General features: G+C 35.3%; 1 protein-coding gene across 5 annotated transcripts in view; it reads left to right on the top strand.

The window, feature by feature from the left end:
• The first annotated feature begins 201 nt into the window (after window positions 1-201).
• WDR17 (WD repeat domain 17) overlaps window positions 202-25,481 on the top strand; it is a 44,321-nt gene continuing 19,041 nt past the window's right edge. For 2 of the 5 annotated variants that reach the window (XM_062493608.1, XM_062493607.1), the window contains exons 1-10: window positions 7,472-7,594; window positions 8,590-8,773; window positions 10,572-10,802; window positions 13,797-14,048; window positions 14,804-14,926; window positions 15,257-15,444; window positions 16,766-16,934; window positions 18,865-18,956; window positions 23,378-23,460; window positions 24,353-24,439. In XM_062493608.1, coding sequence (XP_062349592.1) covers window positions 7,472-7,594; window positions 8,590-8,773; window positions 10,572-10,802; window positions 13,797-14,048; window positions 14,804-14,926; window positions 15,257-15,444; window positions 16,766-16,934; window positions 18,865-18,956; window positions 23,378-23,460; window positions 24,353-24,439 — 1,532 coding nt within the window. Of the gene's footprint in view, window positions 316-7,465; window positions 7,595-8,589; window positions 8,774-10,571; window positions 10,803-13,796; window positions 14,049-14,803; window positions 14,927-15,256; window positions 15,445-16,765; window positions 16,935-18,864; window positions 18,957-23,377; window positions 23,461-24,352; window positions 24,440-25,173; window positions 25,339-25,481 lie in introns of those variants that run through there. The other 3 variants (XM_062493604.1, XM_062493605.1, XM_062493606.1) reach the window with 3 other exon arrangements.

Raw genomic sequence — 25,481 nt, 5'->3', positions numbered from 1 at the left:
TAATTGTTTTAGTGTTGATTTCTGTTTTCCATTAGAAAATCCAATAGGTAGAACATTTAAATTGCAATTAAAAGTATTTCAGATTACATGTTTATGGATTTAAAACAATAATCTCAAATCATACCACAGACTGCAGATCTGATCTTTGAGTAGCTTGTTGTAGTGTTGAGTAAATTTTAGCACAGGATTTATCGTACTTATATGTGTTTAGGTTCTGTATTTTTTATTTCAACTGTGTATCCTGCTTTCATGGCTTGGATGACTTATATTTCCCACTGGTTTGATGAAGATGATTGGTATGAAGGACAACAAAGAGTAAGAATTGTTTAAAGTAATATTTTCTCTTGTATTACTTTTTATATTTTTCTTCGTTAAGCTGCTCTTTATTATTATATTGATAGTATCAAAAGTAGTATTTCTATAGTGGTACTAGGAAGAGAGTTTTAGTAGTTTTAGTGGGGTCTCGAATCATAAATAAAGCATATTCAAAATGAGCTTTTTGAAAATTAATGTTGCTAGCTGGATAAAAGGTACTGGAAGTGTGACAACCACCTACTTGCATTTTTTAGGTTGCATAATTAGGTTGCATAATACAAGTAGTATTTTTTTCATATGCAATGAGATGGAAAGAAAACATTTCATTTTATTGAATTAGAAGGCATACCATGCATGGATTAAAATAAAATAGTTATAATTAGTAACAGGATAAAAAAATAGGGTAACTTCCAAGTTCTATCTTGGATAGCTTTATGTTTTTATTAATATTTTTCTGAGGAGGAGTTGTTACTATAGCAACATTTGCAGGATAACTTGGATTTTTTTAGCATTTATCAGCTGCATGTCTACAGCTGCTTTCATAGATTTCTGGTGGGAAATGAATATAGGTCACATTTCTTTTACTGTATTAAGCTCTTTTATGGTACCTTATACTTCTGGGGTTTCTTCTTGTTTTCACACTATATGGTCTGCTAATGAATTAGTATGCGGGAGGTGCTACTGAAAGCAGCTTCTTTCATTCTGTTATCTTGTATTGGTGGATAATGCCAGCTATGTGCTCATGAGTATAAAAATCTGGCAGGTATTACTACTGTTCCACTGTTCTCATTTTACATGTCACTCACGATATGGATGTTTTGGATGTAGAATTACCTTTTAATAGCTGTCATCAGGGATTCAGATATGAAATGTGTCAAGACGTAAGTTTATCTGAAATCAGAACAGTCTTGGCAATTTGCAAGCAGAAAAGTGATCTTCTGGTGATTGTTGTAGCTCTGGATTGGAAGATGAGAGCAGACTCTTATGCAGACTCCTAGGTGCTTCATACTGTGATCAGACATGATTGTATACATATTCTGTGTATTACTCACATTATCTGCAAGCTATGATTAAGCAGTACTCCATAGATAATGGCTTTGTTATTACTGCAAGGTGGTTTCATATTGATTAGGTGTGTAGTCCAACATTGCTGGTGATGTATAGTTACAAATGTCAGCATTTTCTATGACTGGTTTCAAACGTAGTATGGCTCCTTTGATTATCATGTTAAAGTTGCACAATAAAGGGTATTCTAGTTAAATGTACAAGTAGTGTAGTCAAGACAGTCAAAACCACTACTTCGTAAGATTTACTATGTTACGATTTTTTAAAGTTATTGCCTTATATTTTCTAGGCAGGGAATCTGTCTTGGATTAATATATTTGGGTTTTATTTTGAGTGTTTGTTTCTGTAAAATAGTCTCAGGCTGTGATTTCAAGTTTCAAACTTTAAGGAAAGGTCCACAACTTCTTCCCTTTTGAAGCCAGAGATCCTGTGGTTAAATCAGTTCTGGTAGTGATTTGGGTCCAAGTTTATTGTGGAGGTTTAAAATGTCTGTGAACACTAGTAGAACACTTGTTCATTTCAAATAATCTTTTGAATCAAGAGTATTCTTTTCCTGGGCAGTGTCTGGATAAGTGAACACACGTTTTGACCACTTTCTAGGTTGTCATAGGTTAGGAAATGTCATCTGCAAATTCTGGTTGCAAGAGTCTAGCCAAAGCTTATGGTATTTTTGAGGAATCTTGTTGAAATTCAAAGCCTTGTCCAAGGCACCCTCTTCCTTACTATGGTTAGCCTTTTCATTATCTGGGAGCTGTACACGGCCTTTGTGCCATGAATTGTATACAAAATTAGAAAACACTTTTCCAATTTTTGCAAACTATTCTGCTTAGTGGTAAACTAGCAACCAGCCTGGCACTTTAATAAGCAGTAGACTACCTTGGAAGAATTCTCATGAAAAGTATGAAGGGCTTCACCTGTGTAGAGTAGTACCTGTGTAAACCTACATAATTATCTACATTCTTCTACACTGTGATTGTCACTACTGTTATAGTCAGACTTTGTTTATCTTTTGTCCAGAAGCAGTTGATTGAGTAGTGTGTGTTGTCTCAGACTGTTCGGAGACCTGCGCTAGTAACTTCAGTTTAGTACACCATGTCAAGATTGAAAATTTCTAAGTGTTTTGCAGTATTCCAAAGTAGGAAGAACTTTTGTTTGTTCTGTCAGAGTTTTCCTATTGTAAGTTGTCTATTGGCTTTTAAGATGCATATATACCAGAGTATTTCCAATAACCCTTACTTTATGGGTCAGGACAAATTAATGCGAATTTAATTTAACGTGACTATAATGTGCTTGGTGTACCCCAGATCCAATGGAAGAACACCAGTGCTAATTATGTTTGTGTTTTTACATGAGTCTCAGTACTATTGAGGCAGACATTATCAGTCAGAAGTCATTTTCTGCTCTGTCTTGCAGACATGCCAAGATTTCTTCATAAGTTTAAAGATCTTCATGTTTTAGCAAGATAAAATGAGTGTCCATTGTCTGGTGCTTCCAACTGGTCCCACTGGATAGGGTAATGAATTTGAAACTCTATGGTTCACAGGGGACATTTTCATCTCCAGTGGATTTGATTTCCCCCCAAAGCGGGGTAAATATACCCAATGTCTTTAAGGAGATATAATGTGATGTAATGTCTTTATATTACTGAAGATCTTATTAATTATTATGTTAACATTGATTTGCTGACAAAAATATTGATACCTCAGGGCAGTAGTCTGGATGAAATGTAACAGTTTTATATGTCAAACATACAGGAGTGACAGCAAGCTTTCCACATAAGAAAAGATACAAAACTGATGGGAAGATAATAAAAATAGAGTGAACAGAAGCAGAGGACACTAACACTTTACTGCTTGTAGCTGTTGAGAATCTACACTCTGTATACACAGAAGCATATTGATTAACATAAGGCTACTGTATATCCACTTTTGTATGCATGCCATATTGCATTTGGACTCATTTGGATAGGTCATACACCACGTAGACCACAATCAAAGCACACGTGGCATCTGTTTGATGGTTAGACATGGATACTGATAACATGCAAGCACTGTATTGATAATGAACATGTCAAGTGATGGGTTTAAAGAGCTATTATTATTCTACAAATGTTATTGTAGTGCAGTTGGGAAATACAGCGAGCGATGAAATAATTGAGTGGCTGAAGCAGAGAAAAAGGAGTTACATTAAAATTAAAATGGTGCCTGTTAAAGAGCTGCAGTTGCCAGGCTACTGACACTGCAGTTTTGTGTGTGATGTGACACAACACTCAGTCTTTTCTCCTGCATCCTGTAGTAACTGCATTATTCTGTGAACATCAAGGTTTAGCTCCTCCTATCTGTCAAGTAAAGTGATTTCATTCTACAATCAGAACAATATTTTCCATTTTTGGGACCAGCAAGGTACTGGAATGAACATGGAAATTCTAAAGTGCTTTGCAAAAAATGATATCTATGCTAAGGTAGGGATTATTAGGCATTTATCTTTAAGTTATTGATATAAAGCCATGGTATGTATCTAGTCAATTCAGTTGTTATTTTTAAATTATACTTATGATATACCAAATTTCAGTTTAATGTGGTTGGTTGTTGGGGTTTTTTTCTATATTAAGCAACAGGGAAGGACCTAGAATGTTGCTGCTTCTGCCAATTGAAAAGAAAGGGTTTTGTTGTCCTCCCTCTTTCCTTCATCTCCTTGGAAACTATGAGCACACACTGCTAGCTTTCCTAATGTGGCATATGTTTTTTACATGCACAGGGTTTTTATTTATTGTATACTTAATGGTCAAATACAATTACATGTATATCCCTTATTTCAAAATATAATGCCTTTTTACAAAGTATAAAAAAATCTCCATTGTATAAAAATGCACCATGTGTGAAATCATACATATTTTCTGCTATGCTGCATTTCTACATTTTTGTCATTTTACTCAGGCTGTTCTGATGAATGCGTCTATTGTATACTCTGCTTCCTCTGTTAAGTATGCTTAACAGAAATCTATAATGTTTGAAAATATGTGCAGGGAACTGCTTTAAGACATGATACCTGTGAGAGAGCAAGTCAGTATTCCACATAATTGTCATTGCTTCTGGGTACTGTCATACTGAATTTCAAGGCAAATGTTTCCTCTTGTAAAATTCCCCTTGTAAAAACTGTTTCTAGTGAAATATCATTGCAAAGAGCAGGAAATAATAACAAGTTTAAAACAATACACATTAGTAAATAAAATGCCAATTATTTTCTGTAGTAAAGCTCAATATTTTGTATATGTAACTTTTTTACATATACTTAAATAGGGAAAATCTAGTCAAAGTTTAAGAATACTTATTAAGCATGAATTCTTAACTCTGTGAAATAACGATATATTACAAAGCAATATTTTTCATCTAAATTTGAAAAAAATTTCATCTATTAGCAGCATTTTTGTAGAAATCACTGCAGAATCCTACAAGACAAACCTGTTGTTACTCTGAGAGAAAAATCTGTGGAGTTCTGTTTTAGAATCTGTAAGAGATCTTAGCTTTATGATTAATTTTACTTGTAATCAAACTGCAAATTAAACAAGGCTTAAGTCATATTTTCTTACAAATTAAAACTTCAGAAAATCAGGAATTTTTAGCTCCTATATAAGAAGGTAAAAAGGAGTATCTGTACAATCTGTACAATGCAAGAAGATTTTTTTATTGTTTTGAAGTAAACAGTTGTGTAGTCTTAGGTTCTATATAGTTATCAACTTTTAACAGTCTTACATTGATGGCTTTCAGGTGGTAAACCTGAAAACTAACCTATGATAATATAATATTTTACAGCTAATTCTCTCCAATTTCACCATGGCTTTTTTTTTTTTTTTTTAATGTTCTTTATCAGTTTGCTGACACACCTAGAGTTTTAAGCATTTTTTTCCCTGGAATCAAGAACAGAACCAAAATTTCTAGTCTCAGGTATTCTGTGCTTTCACAAAATACTTGTCTCTAATCAGCTGGGGGACTTTAATTTCAGAAGAAGTGATTTTTAATGGTGCCAGTTATTTTTTCATGGGAACTAGAAAAAGTATGTTCTTCTATCTGACCCAGATACAATTATTTATCTGCATGTGTGATTTATACTTTAATTGCACTGAAGGGATGTCTGAAATTTGTGATTTTACTGAGCAGTAAAGAACACTAAATGACAAAATTAGAAATTTGGAGGCTATTTTTGCCATTTAATGACATTGTTTCTTTAAACAATTAGATACATTTCTCTCATATCATTTAGAACATGAGAACAAGGATCTTCAAGATGATAAAATTTTTAGAAATGCTATGTCAGGAATCTCTAATTAGCTGCAGAAGTTGGAAAAAATAGTATTATGGACAGATAGGAAGTCTAATAGTCATAGCACTGGTTTGCAACAAAGCTGTATCTCATAATTTATTTTTCTGTAGATTTCTGTTCTGCTGTTGCAGTCTCTTTTACCAAAATTTTCAAAGGTTACATGTGAGCATTTAATTTCCTTCAGTCATTTAGTATTCACTCAGAATGTTTAAGCTCTTAATCTAGGGTCAGTAATATCTTTGAGATGATCAGTCTCGAACATTCAACTGATCCTGATCTTCTGCTAAAGAAGACCCCAAAATAAGTTGCTCTCAATTTTTTTTTTTTCTCTGTCACACTTCCCAAAGTGAGAGAAACATGATGTTATGGAATTTGCTACCTATAATTATTCATTACTGTTTATGTGCCAAGCAGATACACTAAGCAAAGGAGAAAAAATAAAAATAAAATTAATCATTCAACTTTGTTTTTATCCCTTGTATAAATGCATTAAAATACAATTTTGATAATATTTAGGCAACCAGGTTTTAGTCAATAGTGACAAATAGGCTCCTTTGGGTGCTGTAGATCACTGCTTCAACACCTGTATGAAGTTTGTTCTGTATGTGCCTTAATACTACTCTCATCCAGAAAAATAATTCCCCCTCTATATTTGTCATCAAGTGGGTCAAATGTGATCTACAGCAACAGATCTGTGCTAAACTGTTACATAGCAATGCATTACATAACCAACCCTTGTACTTCATCAATAGTTGTTCCCTCAAAATACCTGATTGCCTTTGAAGTCTCATTTCTTGTTAATTGCCTTTCCTTTGTGGAGCTTGAAATGGTACCTAACACTTGGTGAATTTAACATAGCTCTCCTCTTTCAGGTTTATAGTCTTAGCTCTTTGACCTAAAGATGTCCTCCATACTCCATGTAATATTTTTCCACCTAAATTCCCTCAGTCCATTAATGTATCCACAGCATAAATGTGACCCTGGGACTTCCTGTTACTCGGTAACATGTTGACATTATCCTGAATGAAATGGGGGCTAGGTAAATAATTGGTCTGGCCCAGCAAAGCATTTCTTGCATTTTTATGTTGAAGTCAGTTTTCTAACTCTGAGCACAGCTGGTACTGTGAGACTAGTTTTGGACATAGAAAGCCTAGCTTGCTGCACAGTAATGTTACCTTAAGATTTGCTTTTTATTTTTCACAGCTCACTTCAACTTTTTTGTTAAACAGTAATTATTAAGAAAAGTTAGAATGCTTCTCCAGAAATGATGATAATAAGGAGGATAATATGACAAAGAGATTTTCTATGCAAGTGGTTTGAAGGTCTTTCTACATGTTGTTTTTACTTAAAACTATTAGTATGTGGTTTATTTTGTCTGGCTGTCAGTGGAAGGTGAATATGAAAGCAGAGAAGGCATTAAACTGTAATAAAGAAAGTATTGAACCAGCCTGCAGAAGAAAATGGACAGGATGAACGGTTCCAGGTAGTACAAATCAAGAACTATTCTAGGTTTTACGGGCACTCCCCTCTCCCCTCCTTTTCTTCCAAATGGATTGTTGTGAATGGTATTAGACACCCTTTCTTGTGTAGCACTGTAGCCTCTGAACATGTACTTGTTCTTTCTTCAGATACATACATTTGTACCTCAGGTGAGTTATATTTTTTTTTAAGTAGACATGTATGAATTATTTATGGGAACAAACATGTATTATTGTATTCTTTAATATTCTAACATCTTGGAGTCTAATGAGTTGCTGTTTTAAAGGCAAAAATGTCACATGTGAAACAAGTGGGACTTTTAGCTGCTGGATGTCAGCCATGGAACAAGGATATATGTGCTGCTAGTGGGGACAGATTTGCCTACTGTGCTACACTCGCTGTTTATATTTATCAGGTAAGATTATTCTTGTTTATGAGATTAGTTACACTTTTACATTGTTGTTGATCTCACTTTGAACCCTTCAACAAATGTTTCTACGATGCTTTTGCAAGTATGGTTGCTGCTGAGAAGATACCTATGTAAAGCTTAGTATTCCATTCAAGATATCCCTGAAGTTGTATGTGCCAAGAATTATTTTTAAAATACAGCTTACAGTGCAGCAAACACTTGAGATAAGTGAAGTTCAGTGACAGAAGACTGGGTTCTGAGGGAGAAAGGAAGCATTTCCACAATTTCATTTGAAGCTGTAGTATTAGATAGTCTTTTGCACAATACATTAAAATGGTTCAGAGTTGTGGATTCAGTGACCCACCTTTATTTAATTTGGAACCTGATCTCCTCAGCACTCTGTTCTTCTGAAGTTTCTAGTTGCTGTACATCAGCACCTAACTGAAAAACAGAAATGCTATGACATAGAATTTTCAGATTGGGAAATATATGAGTGAATAAAGGATGTACTTACTTTAATTTTAAGAGTTATACTAGTAGTAGGATTAAAATGAACAAAACTTACTGTGTCCTGTTGGGGCATTCTTTTAATATATATTTTTAACTTTACTAAGTAATTTAAAGAATGAAAAGCATTTCAAAATCGTTTTTCTATTCTGCCCTGTTTACCCCCTTGGAGATTACTAAATGATTGTTACCATGCGTATAAATTAAGTATTTTAGGATTGAGTACACTTCTAAATGAAATGTAATAATTTATAAGTGACAGGAATCTAGACATACAACTGTTTTTTGGATAGTTGGATATTAGGCAACCTTTCTTTCCAAGTCAAATGTATGAGAATTTATTTTGTTGAGACGTGAGGTACTGGCAACAGTCAAATGCACAATAAATTAATCCATAAATCTAATGCTGTTATATGAAGTATTCTCTAACCCAGAGGTATTTAAAGTAAGTTCACAAAAAACTATTTTTAAAATTAATTTTACTATTTGTTTAGCTGGATCACCGATACAATGAATTCAAGCTCCATGCGATTATGTCTGAGCATAAGAAGACAATCACAGCCATATCTTGGTGTCCCCACAATCCTGACGTGTTTGCAAGTGCCAGTGCAGATAGTTTAGTGATCATTTGGAATGTGAATGAACAGAAAGTTGTGGCCAAGCTGGAAAATACAAAAGGTATTTTAGAAATAGAGATCTGTTTTATCCATACAGCTTGATCCATGGGTATGAGAAATACTTGATGTAGTGTAAACTCTATAGTCGGTAGGCCGGAGTTTTAACAGTTGCCTAAGACAATATTCTTGTCAAATTTGTTACAGTTCATTCTAGGAAATAATGATAGTGTTTGAGTAAATTTGCTGTCAACCATTTTGTATTTGGTAAAGAAAGACATTATTCTTTTTCTCTAAAGAAGTTGACTGGTTCGAGAATTAACTTTGCTAATGATTTCTTATTGAGCAGGAGAGGAAAAAAACCCCAAATCAACATTATTTTCATCACTGTATAAAAGGGTAAATAATTGAATTTTTAAATAATAAATTTCCCAATGACTTTAGCTAAGTGAAAGCAAATAAAAGCTAGACTTAACAGATTCAAGTATAAATCATCAGTGAATTTGAACAACAGCTTTTGTTTAAATGCCCTACAGTTTGTCTACCTGATTCTTGTCTCAGGCCTTGAAACTGCTGGAGATTATATTACAAATCTAGGGGATTAAGCACCTGTGTTACAGTTGCATTTCCCTGCCCAGTTCTGATTTATGCCATTCCTTCAAAACCAGTAACTGTATTTCAGTTCTTAAAGTCAATCTCATCAGGTGTCCTTGACTCCTACATTTTCCTCCTTGGAAAGTGGATGCAAGCCAAGAACAGCCAGAATCTCAGGATCTCATAAACTATTTTGGGACTTCCTACTCTGTTCTCTCCAGAGCATTTAGGGATACCTCTGGAAATCTTTTAGATCTTGCATGTCACACAAAAGAAAACTCCACAGTGATTTAATCTATTCTTAAAGAGATATTGTATTAGTTAATGCATTAATATAAATGCTGGTACTTATTTTTCAATAAATACTTTTTTCAATAGTATTTTCAGTACATTGCTTGTTTAAAAATCTACTCTAGCCAATGACTACTGTCTTGGGTTTCAAACCAAGATAACAACACATGAAAAAAGAGTTGCTCTTACTATTTTAATATTTTTAGAAACTAATTTAAGATAATATATTCAAACCTTCTATTGGTTTCTCTTTTATTCCATGTTACACTGCTGTATAAAAGAGTCTGAATACAGTCTTAAGTTTTCAGCTTGAGGAATATGTCTTACTGTCATTTATTCCTTCAGGCACACATTAAGTTATGAGGATGATGAGGGTTTGAGACATTAAGATTAAAATTCTTAAATGGGGCTGCCCACAGTTGGGTGTTAAACAACTGAATTAAAACTGTCATGTATCCAGAAGAAAGCTATCAAAAGTTGCCTTTTATTATGGAGCTAACTTTCAAATTTTGTCACAAATATCTGCTTCTGTTAGATTTATCTCTAAATTTCATTGTATTTTGCTAAAAAAGACATTTTGAAATTCTCAGTATTTTAATGTCTTAGCAAATAACTTTCAGTAAAACAGTAGTGAATGAAATTCTGAATGAATAAAGTATTGTTGGCAGGATCTGGCTTACCCTCTTTCAAATGTTTGATTGTCTTTAGCACTGATGAAGTATAGGTATCGTGAAATAACACCCATCAAAGTAGCATAAAAGTAATTTCGGAAATAGTTTTACTCCCTGCCTATGGAAGTCTGTAGTTTACTTTTACACTGTAAGATGTTCACACAGCTCTCTAAATTTCAGTCTAGCAATTTTTATGTAGAAGAATTGTTTCTATTGTTTTTCAAGACAATTGCTGATACTGGGTGAAGGAATACTACACTGAATTTTGTATCCTGGTTCTTACAAGGCTTAACTATTATGTTTCAGGAATTCCTGCATCCCTTGGCTGGTGCTGGAATGCAGGTGATGCAGTTGCATTTGTGTCCCACAGAGGTCCTCTGTACATTTGGACTATCTCAGGACCTGACAGCGGGGTAACTGTGCACAGAGAAGCACATAGTTTCTTGTCAGATATCAGTCTGTTTAGATGGCATCCAAAGAAAAAAGGAAAGGTGGTATTTGGACATATTGATGGAAGCCTATCTCTTTTTCAACCAGGTAAAAAACTCATATGGCAAAATATTTAGTTTTATGTATGTATAACATGTTTATCTTTATGCATGTAGTTCTGCACTTTTTAGTTAGATTCTATGATGTAGCTACATATATGCATTTTTTTCTTGATTCATATTCCTATTCCTTCCATATCACAAAAATATGTTTTCTTAGATAAAGAATTCAGAGCATTTTCTTTATGACTCATCCCTTTTGTGACTAAGATAGGACTGCAATTTCTTGACAGCAGCAATAAAGCAATAAACACTTTTTTTTTCTTTTTTGAGAATAATAACAGCCATGATCTTCTACTGAATGATATTTTCCTGCAAGTTTCTTCTTCTGAATGGAAAGACTTGAATCTTTTATTTTCTTACTTTTGCATTTCTTCAGGAGTTCTCTGTTTCATATTCTTGAATCCTCTACGGTTTTATAGGTAGAATCATGTCACACTTAATATTATCTTCATGGTTCTGTTCTGTCAAAGGATAGACAGGAAAATATTTATCTCTTGTTGTCTGAAATCCACCACACACATTTGTGCATAGTTTATAAAAGGTCTAGTTCTCTGCTAAGCAGGTGTTATGTTGATAGGCTCATTTGAAGTTAAAATTTCACTTGTTTTCATTGCTTTCTTTGAAGGCAGGTGTCTGTAATATACTATTTCAATTTTTTCCTGACTGCTGCTTCTTCCTTGAATAAAAATTGATTTTCAACTTTGTGAGATAAACTGTTCTTTAAATAATGTGTTCATTTTACACATTTTAGAGTTGTTTTCCAACAGCCATGCAAAATTTCTTTTCCTTCAGTTCACTCTACTAAGTTTTCACACAGGATGTCACAGAGAATGTATTCCCTTGCTTCTGTAGTGCTGACTGAATTAGCACTGGCATTGGGAAAAGGAAATAAATTTTGATATAACATCTAAGTATTTATCAGACTGAGACTTTTCATGAAGTCTTCCTACAATGATATATGAAAACAGAAATAATAAGAAAAATATTTAAAATATCAAAAATATGTTCTGCAAATGAAAATATAATATAAGCTAAAAAAATCTGGGCAGTGGCAGTTTTGTATGTACCACAATTCAAGTTGCTTTAAAAAATTGTTTAAGGAAAATTATCCATTAGTGCTGGGGACAAAACTATTTGCATCAACTCAAAATTTAGATTAGATTATCACAAGAATGCTGCCTTTCTCTCTATTTAGGACAGTTTTCTTTATTATTGTAATATTACACGTTTATTAAAACAATTTTAAAATTAAAAAAATATGCAAATTGTTTCCTGTACTCAGTATACATAAGCTTCTCCATTTCCAACAGAGAAATAAAATTTGAAAGTTTGTACACAGCTGTGTGAAAAATGTCTGCATAAGTAGCAGACTACAAGTTTTTTTCACTGTTGTTATCTACTTAGTGTTCTCTGCCGTGGATGTATTTTCTTTTTTATTAACTCTAGACTATGAATTATTGTACCAGAACATTTAGTGTAAATAAAATTAATGCAAGAATATAAGATTAATACCCAATTTTTAGGGAGATTCAATGCAGTCATATAGAGCAAAATGTTTCCCCTTTCATTTGTCCTCAAAATTAGCACAGCTTACTTAAATGGCCTGTGACTCAGTTGCATGATTCATACTGTTCATGTCTTCTTTTAATGGAAAACAAAATTTAGCAGTTAGGGTTTTCATGAGGTTTGCTTTTAAACTCTTTTTTTGAAACACAGGTAAAACTGAATGGCTCCTAGATACACACTGTCAAATACTCTCCCACCAGGTGATTGTGCTTTCTTGGGCTGAAGTGTTTGAATATGGGTGGCTTCAGTCCCTCGAGGACTTTTTGCCTTTAGTTCTTGTATAGCTAACTGAAAAATGACAGTTCTGCTCTGTTGTCTGTTCTTGTTTTTCTTGTTTTTCATTTCAGTGTTGATTTGCAGTAAAACAAAAAGGTGAGCTGTAATGTAGGCAAGTGACACTGTTTAAAAAAGTGGGAGTTCTCAAGTTTTTGGCAAACTAAAGCAATTATCATACTTCTGCTGTTATTCCCAGTGCTTCAGAAGACTGAAAAATGGAATTGAGAAATTGGTTTATGCTGTTAATTGTCATGCAGTCTTAAATTATTTCTCCCATTTCTGGTAACTGATTCTATGAAGTTGCCCCAGATGTAATGTGTATGAAACAGTACCAAAATTGAAAATTAGATTGAAGCTGATTAATGGAAGGTGTCATTTCCTTATTTCTATAAAAACAGTAATTTTTTTTTTTATTTTTTTTTTTTGTATAAGATCACAACTTCAAAATTACAGATCTATTTCATTCAGACTTACATTGTTCACTGTCTTATAAAACTAAGATTAATCTCTCTGTAAAAATAAAAAGGGGGAGATAAGTATGATATTAAAAAAATGTGGATTTTGATAATATGGATCATGAAATGAAGCGTCATGTTTTTTGTAGGTGTCAGACTAGATACTTAATGGTCTGTTTTGGCTCTAGAATAAGTAATTCATAGCTGCACACATAGTTTTTAAGGAAGAAAAAAAGTCTAGAGGCAGTTGTTCAGGAAAAGCCTTTACTGCCTCAGTTTTGCTGGTTCAAACTGCCTTTATTTTGCCTGTATTTGCTCTGGTGTGCAGATTTACTTAAACTCAAATGCCCTGTATTTTATGCTGTGTTGCAGACTTTTACTCACAGAAATTCTTAGAACAATGTCTGTGATTTAACATATTTTCCTTTCTGATAAAATTATGTTTGTGAGCCTGAGAGCTTTTCCTGTTTTCTGCTGTATTAAACATAGAGTCAAATCTGATAGAAAAGAAGTACTCTAATATTGCAAAGATAGCTGCATTACTTTCACTGGTGCAGACAACAGAGCAGGCTAGTGAAAATTTCAGTGACAGAGGAAAAAGGTAAGTTAGCTAACCTTGTAACTATGGAAAGGATATATTTGATTTATTTTTTAAATAACCTGTTTTCTTGTGCACTTTAAAGGTTCTAAAAATCAGAAACATGTGTTAAGACCAGAGTCTCTTGAAGGAACAGATGAAGAAGATCCAGTTACAGCTCTGGAGTGGGACCCTTTGTCAAATGATTACCTTCTTGTGGCTAATTTACATAATGGTGTTCGACTTGTTGATTCTGAATCTCTGTCCTGTATCACAACTTTCAGTTTTCCCAGTGCAGCAGCATCTGTTCAGTGTTTAGCCTGGGTTTCTAGTGCACCTGGAATGTTTATAACTGGAGGTAAGGCTTTTATTTCCTGATTTCTACAAAGATAACAAATCCAGAACTGAGTCTTCAAAATTGATACTCCAAGTTTGATTTTTGTGTTTCATAATTTTTTACAAGTAGATGCATACATGAATTGTACAGAAAAAGCCCATAACACAAAACTGGAAAATAATAAAACTACACTGAGCAGATTTTAGATGTTTTAAAATTTTTAGCTACATATATATATATGACTTTCTACAAATTTTTAGTGCTAAATAATATTTTCCTCATGCACCCTTTAGCAAAAAATATATTAATTTCTTTGGGAATAGGAATAAAAATGCATCGTGCTAATTGATGTCAGTTCAAATATTTAAGCAATTAAAAGAAAAAAAGGATCTATTTACTGCCTCTTTTCTACACCATAGACATTATGGCTCAGGTTGAACTAATGGATCAGGAAGCTAAGACTTAATTATAAATATTTTCTAATGAGAGAGATTCCATAGAATTTATCATGTGTTTAAATAGCTAGTATTAACAATGATTGTTGTTAATAGAGATATGGCCATGGTGAAATAGGATGCCATGGATGTTATAACCACTAGATGATCTCCAGAGGTCCCCTCCAATCCTAACTATTCTGTGTTATTGAGCTGACAGTGCCTGCTTATAAAATTATTCTTAGGACTTGAAGTTTAATTCACTGCTGTATTTTTGTACAAATCCATCCTCAAACTACATGCCTCTGTGTTTTGTTTTGTTTTGTTTTTTTTAAACCTCAGATTCTCAGGTTGGTGTGTTACGTGTTTGGAATGTTTCACGTACAACACCTGTAGATAATTTTAAATTGAAGCAGACTGGTTTTCATGGCTTGCATGTGCTAAGTTCTCCTCCAAAGAAAAAGTGTAAGTGTAATTTTGATTGTTACTCATTGTAATACCTGCAACTTAAGAAAATCTTATTTATGAGTCCTGTTATGTCCAGATCAGTCCCTGTAGGGTTGGTTAGCCATTTAGTTCTTAAAGTACCTTCTGTTGCTAGTGGATTAGACAAATGTATAAAGGATCAAGCACTTTATAAGGTCCTCCTTTAATAGGCCAGGCTTCATACAGGAATTCTCAGTTTCTTTTGTTTCAAATATCATTAGAATACAAGCATTTTACTCTTTATAATTTTACTTATTACTGAAATAAGAAATAATCTTCTCTCTTTGTCTTTTTCTTTATATTGTTAAGCATGTTCATCACAGTATCCTACTAAAAATCACCATACATCTTCAACAAGTGAGGCTGTTCCTCCTCCAACTTTAACTCAAAACCAAGCATTTTCTCTTCCTCCTGGTCATACCGTCTGTTGCTTCATGGATGGTGGAGTGGGCCTTTATGACATGGGAGCCAAAAAGTGGGATTTCCTTAGAGATTTGGTATGGTTCATCTCTGTCTTTGAATAGAGAGCTTATTTGGCTTATGCACTTTCCTCTAGCAGCAAAACCTGGAGAATGAAGTCTTTGCAGTACTTTAAAGCAGTTTCTATTGTTAAAAAGAGCCTAAATTTCTAGGAAACAAAATGACAGTTCTGAAGTTTAAAGTAATCTTTTATTGGAAATTTCTGAATTCTGTCGGAAATATTCTGATGGTTGGTTTTAAATCAGAAATAAAAAATATAAGGACTTGTTTTTTGTTTATTTATTTTTTAACTGAAATTGTAGTTTGATGGTCTTCTCAGAAATTTTCTCTAGTGGATTTTCTATAATTCAGTATAATGAGTCCAATCAGAGAGCTATATGGTGAATGCACTCAGTTTAACATTACAAAAACATTATTAAGAATTATTGCATTTTCTTTGAAGCTGAAATTCAGAAATAGGTTTAACACATATTAGATTACCCTCTTCTTCACCAGGCTTTTGCTTATTTAGGTTCTTGAGGATATTTCTCTTTTCCTCTTTCCAAGTTCCCTTTTCACTGAAAAAACTCCAAACAAGCAAAATCCTAATTTTCAGCAATGCATATTTTCCCATATTCATGTGAATAGAGGCTATTGGTTGGTTTTCTCTTTCCATTTTTATTGGGTTTGATCCTGTAAAGCAACTGAGGCTTAAAAAAATTCTTACATAGTACCTCATATATAAACACTTCATAGTGTTTCATATATTTGCCAACTTAAATTCTACAAATGCATGTCTTTTTAAACAACCAATTGATACATGAAATCTCTAATGGATTGAATTTTAAACTGCAATAGAGCATAGACTGTATCTAGAAACACATAATATCCAGTGGGGTACTAGACAACGTGTAAAACATGCTCAACATAGAGTTTTATTTTTTCAGTCAGCTACTTTTTACCAAAAGGGAAAAACCATTCCTGTTATAAAAAATTAAGGGTTTGGGGGGTTTTTGGTGTTTTTTGTGGGTTTTTTTCACTTAGTTTTTAAAATTCAGTTTTTAGCAACATAGTTCCAACAGAAAATGCTAACAAGTTCCTGGTATTGTGTACCCTTTGTGAGTTTCAGGAAATAATTTTTCTGGTTTTAATAATAATCCATGAAAGAGCATGTTATAGTCCAAGTTACTTTATGCCTTTTGATTTTGACTGATAGGTCTAAATATAAAGGGGTTTTGTAACTCTTAATTGATCTGACAGGTAAATTAAATACAATGTATTTTAGAGTTTTATCTAGAGTTGGACTATGAAAACAAGTTAAATGTAATAAAAATGGATTAAATATTTGTTTCATTTAAGGGACATGTTGAGACCATCTTTGATTGCAAATTCAAACCTGATAACCCTGATCTTCTTGCTACAGCTTCATTTGATGGCACAATAAAAGTTTGGGACATAAATACTTTATCAGCGGTTTATACATCTCCTGGTAATGAGGGGGTTATTTATTCCATATCTTGGGCTCCAGGTAAGAATATTTTGCTGTATGTCTAAATGTTCTTTGAATTAGCATTGACTGCAGAATTTGTCATATAAAAGTACTAGTTTTATATAAAAAGGCATCTTATAAGGTTTAAACAAAACTTAATTATCTGTGAAACCAGCAGAATTCAATGCTTTAGACCTTGCTCAAGCTTACCCTTCTGAGTAATGATCCCAGTATTTCATACTTAGAATGGAGGGAGGAAAATCTCTGGAACATTTGTAACATGGCGTTACGCAGATGACAAAATGTCTTACTTTGCATGAGAAGCAGGTACTTAAAGGAATTCAGATTATATTTTGTGCTGAAATAGTGGAATGTATGTATTTAGCTCTTTTTCTTCTTTGTGTAGGAGTCTAATCAGTGAAGAACTCTGCTTCAACCTTATTAGAATAGGAACTATCTTTTCTGCAAAGCATCCACTTTTGCTTAGACAAATCACTGGAGTCACTGGGAAATTTTGTTTTCAAAACTGTTCTATGACCCCCTTTGATGTACCTGAAAATACACTTCTTGACACTATTGATAGTTGTCAATAGTTGACAATAGGTTGACTTCCCTGTTGTGTTTTATTCCTTGGGACAGCAGATGTATTTAAAAAAAAATCTAAATGATTCATCTCTCTGTTGTCAGCTGCACTTTTAAACTCTTAAGAAATAATAAATGACAGGAGAAAAATATTGTGGTGGGAAGCTTAATGTAATCTGCATATGTGAAATAAATTTGCACTTTTTTATTTCAGAGAGTCTCTTGCACCTTGTACTTCTTCACAAATAATATATCTTGCTATATGGAAATCATGGCAATATGAAATACAGTGCTTATGCTTGGTTATTTAGTTTTGAAGTTTAGATTCAATTTGTAGTTGTATCTCATGTTGAATGAGTAGTTTGCTGCAGGAGGGGTGTGGGATTGCTGCTTTTGGTTTAAAGAAATATTAAAAAAAAAAAAAATTGAAACACATGGTTCAGCTGTGTTTCTTACCATCCTGTCCAGAGCCTCCTGTCCCTCCCAGCCAGAGCTTTTGGTCCTTCTTTCACCTTACTCCCAGACAGCTTCTGTCTGCCCTGTACTTTGTTACTAGTATATAATCTAATGTGTGCCACCATTTGTTTGGTCTCAGAAGATGTTTGAAAAAAGTGATTACTCCTTTTTACTCCCCCATCATTCTCCTACTTGAGTTTATTCCCATTTTATATATTTACCTTGCTAGACTCCTCCTGCATAATTGTCTTTTCTGCCTCTGAAGCTTGGAATAAAATAACAGTCAAAACTTTCTTATAAATCTGCTTGCTTTATTGGGATAGAGAGTCACTGTGGTGAAGAGAATTTGGTAACTTTTGGATTAGACCTGAATTGAATTTTCATGTTCTCACTGTGGAGTTTTGTACTCAGATTTTCCACCCTGTAGAGTGTGGTTATAGATTCAGGTACATTCTTGATGGTCTTAGTTGCAGCAGTGGTGCAGGATTAGCAAAAGAAAATGCTGTTAGATGTTCTCTCTCATTTTTATGATTTGTCTTTATATATAGAGAACTTTAAAGGAAAATGCTCTAGTTGCTGCAACTTTTAGCTTGAAACATTGAAGTTACCTCTCTTTCAGTTTGAGTCATATGCATCCTGATCATTAATTTCTTATATGTAAGACTTTCAGCAGGCATTAAGATACTTTTTACAGCAATACAATTTTTATTTGACCATTCCTCAAAACAGGAATGTAGAAAAACAGATCAGGCTTTCACTGAAATTGATGTTTGTGACTTAGTAGGAAATGCTGGTCTTAAACTATAGAAAACTCATGTTCCATTGATGTCTTATGTTCACATTACATTTCTTCAATTTAAAGTGGAACCACTGTCAAATATATTGTGATTTTATAATTATTGTAATATTTTGCAAACATCTTTCTTTAAAGGAAATCTGAACTGCATAGCGGGTGGAACATCCAGAAATGGTGGCTTTATCTGGGATGTTCGAAAAGGCAAAATGATAACCAGATTCAGTGAGGTAAGATGAGAATACTATTTTTTTTGTCTGTATGAAATATAAGTTAGTCATTACCTTTAGTGTCCATAAACAGAGATGGCTGAAGTACATATGTTTTTAAAAGGTGCTATAGTACAAAAATCTATGGAGTTAGGTAGGTGCCAGTTTACCTGTGTGGCAGAATTATTTTTGCTTCCTCAGACCAGATTTGTGATATGAGAGTGGTGAAGCACTGGATGGACTCCATTATCTTAAAACTGGTCCCATAGGGATACCTGGCAAAAGCATAGCTGATTCCTTAACTGTGTAAGCCTATATGGACATACAGATTCAGCATCAAAATGAAAACTCTGTTCTGTATTTCCAAACATAAAGGCCAGAAAAAACTTTCAGTACTTAAAGCTCAATTCTGCAGCGCACTAATCAGTATGATTCATTTAGTGGCTTGCCTTTTATTACCTGAAATTTATCCAGGCATTTTTAAGTCCTGAAATAGAAGCATAGTTTTTATTGGGAGAAGGAGTTGTGTAATACTATGCTGTAGTATTTTACAGTATTTTGTGTTTTCCTAGTATATAGCTGTGATCTTCAGATTATACAGACATAATTATTTAAGTAGAGGATCTGCATCAATGTACAGGGGATGCTCTTTAAGAAGAGAGGTGGGGGAGTGAGGAGAGGCATGAGCAGAAAACCAATATACCTACCTTCAGGAGTTCTGGCATTCTAATACTGACATTTGCATTTGTGCTAGCAAATATCTTTTCTGTAATACTGGTCCTGATACACGTCCCAATTAAGTTTTCTCATACCACAATTTTTCATGCCCACTAACTTCATTCTTCCAACAAGTGACTGCCCTTTATTCAGAATCACTGAATGATTAAGTTTGGAAGGGACCACAGTGGGTCATCTGGTCCAACCTCCCTTCTCAAGCAAGGTCATCCTAGAACACTTTGCACAAGATTGCATCCAGATGATTCTGGAATATCTTCAGAGGGGGAGACTCCTGAAGCTCTCAGGTCAATCTGTTCCAGTGCTTGGTCATTCATACAATAGAAAAGTTCATCCTCAAGTTCAGGTGGCACTTCCTGTGCATCAGTTTCTGCCTGGTACCTCCTGTCCTGTTGCTTGGCACCACTGAGCAGAGCCTGGATCCATCCCTTTGGTACCCTCCCTTCAGATACTGACAGACATTGATGGTCACTTCTCAGTTGTGACTTCTCAAGACTGAATAGGTCCAGATCTCTCAACCTTTTCTTCTAAGAGAAATCGTTTTTTGTTTCCCCCTACTGGACCCTCTTCACAAGTTCCATGTCTCTTGTTCTGAGGACAGAACTGGGCACAGCACTCCAGGTATGTCCTCACTGGTGCTGAGCAGAAGAGCAGGATCACCTCCCTCGACCTGCTGGAATGCTCTTCCTAATGCACCCCAGGTCACCATTGGCCTCTTGGCCACAAGGTCACACTGCTGGCTCATGGACAGCTCGGTGTCCACCAGGATCCCCAGGTCCTTCTCCACAAGCTGCTTCCCAGCAGCTCAGCCCCAGCCTGTCTGGTGCCCGGGGTTATTCCCTCCCCAGATGCAGGACCCTGCAGTTGCCTTTGCTGACTTTCACCTGGTTCCTCCCTGCCCAGCTCTCCAACCTGCCCAGGTCCCTCTGAAGGGCTGCACAGCAGTTTGGGTTATTGGCCACTCCTCCCAGCTCTGTGTCATCACTCAACTTGCTGAGGGGGCATCTGCCCCTTCATGAAGTCATTGATGGACAAGCTAAACAATTCTAGGCCTAGTGTTGAATCTTGGGGGCCACGTCTAGTGATACGTCTCTAACTATACCCTGTGCCACTGATTACAACCCTCTGGGATCTACTGTTCAGTCAGTTCTCAATCCACCTCACTGTCCACTCATCCAATCCACACTCCCTGAATTTGACTATGAGAGAGACAGTGAGAGACAGTGTTGAAATTCTTGCTGAAGTCAAGGTGGGCAATACCCACTGCTCTCCCCTCATCCATCCAGGTAGTTTTGTCATTATAGAAGGCAATCAGGCTGGTTAAACGTGACACACCTTTAGTGAATCCATGCTGACTACTCCTGATCACCTTCTTGTCATCTATGTGGATAGAGCTGGCCTCCAGAATGAGGCACTCCATCTCCTTTACAAGGAATTGAGGTGAGGCTAATTGACTAGTAGCTCCCTGGTCCTCCTCTTTCTTTTTGAAGATTGGAGTGACATTTGTTTTCTTACAGTCCTCACCTCAGACATCTCTTCTGATTGCCATGACTTTTCAAAGATGACCATGAGCAGCCTCACTGGGGTGATAACCAGAACTCTTTCAGCATTTGTGGATGCATCCTGTCAGGACCCATGGACCTGGGGATGTCAGGTTTGTCTGTGTGTTCTCAAACCCAGTCCTTCTTGATCAAGGGAAAGTCTTCTTTCCAGCATTCTTCTGTGTTGGTCCCTTGAGTCAGAGATTCCTGAGAGCTGGTTTTGTCAGTGAAGACAGTTGTAAAGAAGGTGTTCAATAACTCTGTCTTCTCTGCATCCTCTGTCACCAGGGTCCCCCCTCCATTTAGTAATGGGCCTAAATTATCTTTGGTTTTCCTGTTGTTACTAATGGAGTTGAAGAAGCACTACTTGTCCTTGACATCCTTGGCCAGATATAATTCCAGATAAGCCTTTGTCTTCCTTATCTGATTTCTACTTATTCTGACAACCTCTCTATATTAATTCCAAGAGGCCTCACTCTACTTCTCTCTCCTATTTCTATGTGTACTTAAGTATTGACAGAAGCTCCTTGGTCATTCATGTAGACCTCTTGCTCCCTTTACCCAATTTCTTGCTCATCTGGGTGCTTTGTTCTTGAGCCTGGAGGAAGTGATTGTTGACTATCAACTGGTTCCCTTGGACCCTTTTTGCCTGCAAGGCATGTTTCTATGGAACTGTTTGAAGAAAATCCCTGAAGAAAATCCTTGAAGAGACTAAAGGTCTCTTTGTTGAAGTCCATGATTGTATCTTGCTGCCATGCTTCCACCCTGCCTGTTGCTGAACTCCACAGTCTCAATGGTCACTACAGCCAAGGTTGTCTCCAGCCTTCACATCTCTCACAAGGCTTTCCCCGTTTGTTAGTATGAGGTTCAAGCAGCACAACATTCCTTGTGGGATCCACCACTGCCTGTGACAGGAAGTTGTCATTAACACTTTCCAGGAACCTTTTGGACTGTTTGTACTTCATTGTGTTGCTTCTCTAGCAGATGTCAGGGTAGTTAAAGTGCACCACAATAATCAGTGCCTGTGACTCTGGGGCTGCCTCTAGCTGGCTGTCGAAGGCTTCATCCACTTCTTGTTACCTATCAGGCAGCCTAGAGCAAGTAGCTACAACAGTGTCGTTTATGCAAACCATAAGCTCTCCACTTGCCCATCATCTACCCCAAGACAGAGCCTGATACTTAAGTGCCGCCTTACACAGGGGGAAATTCCACCAATGTGACTTCCTGGCCTGTCTTTCCTAAACAGTGTGTAGGCTTTCATGGCAACATTCCAGCAGTGTGAGCTATCCCACTGCATCTCTGTAATCACTGTGCAGTCAAAGGATTGTGACTGCACACAGATCACTGAGTACAGGCACCTTACACAAGTATTTGCACCTCCATCTTAGTGGAGGTGAAAAGGGATGCCCCATAGTCCAGTCTAGTGATCAGGTCTTTGGCTGGTTGTGCGTGCTCCAGGTACTGCCTCTTAAGCCTCCTTATGCTACTAGAGTGGTTCCTATTGTTCTGTTCTTCCCTACACATTCTCTCTGACAAGCCTAGCCCTAGCCTCTTTCCGAACTAGTTTAAAGCTCTCACAATGAGCCCTATGATCTGTACTAAGATCCTTTTTTTCCTTTGAGACAGCTGAACCCCATTTGTTGCCAGCAGGCTTGGTGTTGTATAAACTGACCCGTGATCAAAAGCCCCCAAGTTGTGCTGGTAACACCAGTATCAAATCCAGTTGTTCATCTGTATGATGCTCTTGTTTCTTGACGCAACAATTCCCTGCAACCGGCAGGACAGAAGAGAACCCAGCTTGTGCTTCACATCCCTTGAGCAGTCATCCTAAGGCCCAGAGGTCCCTCTTGATTGTCCACAGTGTTCTTTATTTAAGCTTCTGGTTTATATAGTTATGGATTGCTCATTCTTCAGCTTGACCTGGTTTTCTCTCTTAAATCCTGGAGGCTACAGCAGTTTTACTGCCTATCTCCATAGTCCCAGTGCTTTGGACTTTGATGGTCAGCTTATATTGGGTACTCATTATAATGTGGTTTGTACAGTATACTGTACTGGGAGAAAATGGGCTGAAGCTCATAGGAGAATGAAGTAGAAAAGATGAGTCAATAGATGAGAGAAAAAGGGGTGAATTATTTCTTATTGATAGGTATTTTGCATTTTTTGAAGCATGGAAAGAATGGAATCTTCTGCATTGCCTGGAGTCATAAAGATTCCAAAAGAATAGCAACCTGCAGCAGTGATGGATTTTGGTGAGTGTTGTTGGAAGAAAAAAAATTGCTAAATGCACTTCTCAAGTCCATAAATTTTGATAGTACTCTCATTAATTAATTTAAAAACTTTTCTTACTGGACAAAAATTATATTAGTCTTCTGTACTTGTTAGGGTATGTTTTTCATGATTTTAAGTAAAAAAGAAAGGAAATGTTTTCAAAAGGAGTAGTATCTAAACACAGTGATAGCAAAACTAAATACTGATTTTTAGTTGGACAAGAACATAGTTCTAGGTTTCTTATCTGTAGAGGACATTTTCAAAAGCCATCCACCTTTACTTGTCTTAATTTTAATTTCTTTTTTAGTTTGTTGTTTCAAGGACTAAAAAGTACAATTTTAGAATAAAATAATTACAAATGCACTATCACAGGAGTATAATACCTTGTTTCTAAAAACACATGAGCATCCATTGAAACCAATTTTGCATATATTGTGTTTCAGCACATTTTAAAAATCCTTCTTTATTTGTTTCCTCTGATACCTGTCATTCCAGCTCAAACATAATGGGCAGAAATTTTAGAAAATAATAAACTTTCTTTTTAATTCATAAAGATCTATTTCTACCTTAAAGGCATGACTACAGCTTTGATTCTGGGCTATGAGGATCCTTTCAAGAAAGATGTACCACAGTGAACTTCTTTAAAGCCCCTCTTAAGAAACATAGATACTGAAATCAAGTTAGATGTTGTATGAACAACATCCAGATAAATGTTGTAATTGAGGGGCTGATATTGTTTATGTGTGTTTCTCCTGTTCTTTGTGTATATCTCTTTTCTCTCTGGCTTATTTGCACAGAATAAAAAGTTAATTTTGGATAGCCTACCCAGAATGTATTTTTCCTTATAATATATCACATTGTACTTGGTTTCAGTATTATTCGAACCATTGATGGCAATGTTCTTCACAAGTACAAGCATCCAGCTGCAGTGTTTGGCTGTGATTGGAGTCAAAACAACAAGTAAGTAAAAATTAACCCAAAGAATTGTCAATATTTGCTATTTAAATTGATTACCAGTAAAGTAACACAAAGTTATCTAGAATGTGATATTCACTGTGATAGTAAAACACTGAAATTATCTGCTCCAAAGTAGGATATACTTATAGCAGCTCTCTCTTCCCAGTAGTATGTTGCATTGACCACCATGAACTTTCTTAATTTTCAAAGGAGGATTATTTAATATTGATGAGAGGAAAAAAAAAAATATCTAGCTGAATATATGATGGGGGGACAAAAAGCAGACATTCAATACCAGGAAAGAGGGGTTTAGATTGGTGTCTTTATATATATATATATATATATATATATGACTGCAAAGGTGAAGATGTAGCAGACAACTAAATACATTGTGATTATGTGTAAATTTTGTAGATAATTCCTAATAATGACACGAGAGCTTTTTGTAAAAAAATAATAAAATATATAGTAATTCAAATTAATAATAGTTTTGTATTTGGTGCATAGTCAGACTAGTGCAAATACATTCCCCATTGCAACCAATGGATCTTTATCAGGTTTTGTCTGATTTAGATTTTTCAATTGGATTATCGATAGCTGCATCTTGAAAAGATGAAGGAGAAGCAAAAAGTTTGCTATTTTAAAAAAAAGCCATAAATTGTACATAATATTTTTTTTTAATCAAAAAAACATTCATCATCTCTGTGACCAAGGATTTTGCTGTTTTTATTTTGCAGAGATATGATAGCTACTGGTTGTGAAGATAAAAATGTTCGTGTTTACTACTTGGCAACCAGCTCTGATCAACCACTGAAAGTTTTTACTGGGCATACTGCAAAGGTGTTTCATGTACGGTGGTCTCCTCTCAGAGAAGGAATCCTCTGCAGTGGCTCTGATGATGGGTGAGTATTTCTGAACTATTAGAAAATGTAAACGTCAAGCAGGATTATTGAAGAAACTTACATCTTGATTTGTAATGGTGTTGGTCAACACTTGATAATCTAAATCTTTGCTTGATTCAGATCCAGGTTTTAGCTTTGCTCTT

The sequence above is a fragment of the Cinclus cinclus genome, chromosome 5 (genome assembly GCF_963662255.1).
Source record: "Cinclus cinclus chromosome 5, bCinCin1.1, whole genome shotgun sequence".
Lineage (NCBI taxonomy): Eukaryota > Metazoa > Chordata > Aves > Passeriformes > Cinclidae > Cinclus > Cinclus cinclus.
This window is presented reverse-complemented; position numbering and strand designations above follow the sequence as displayed.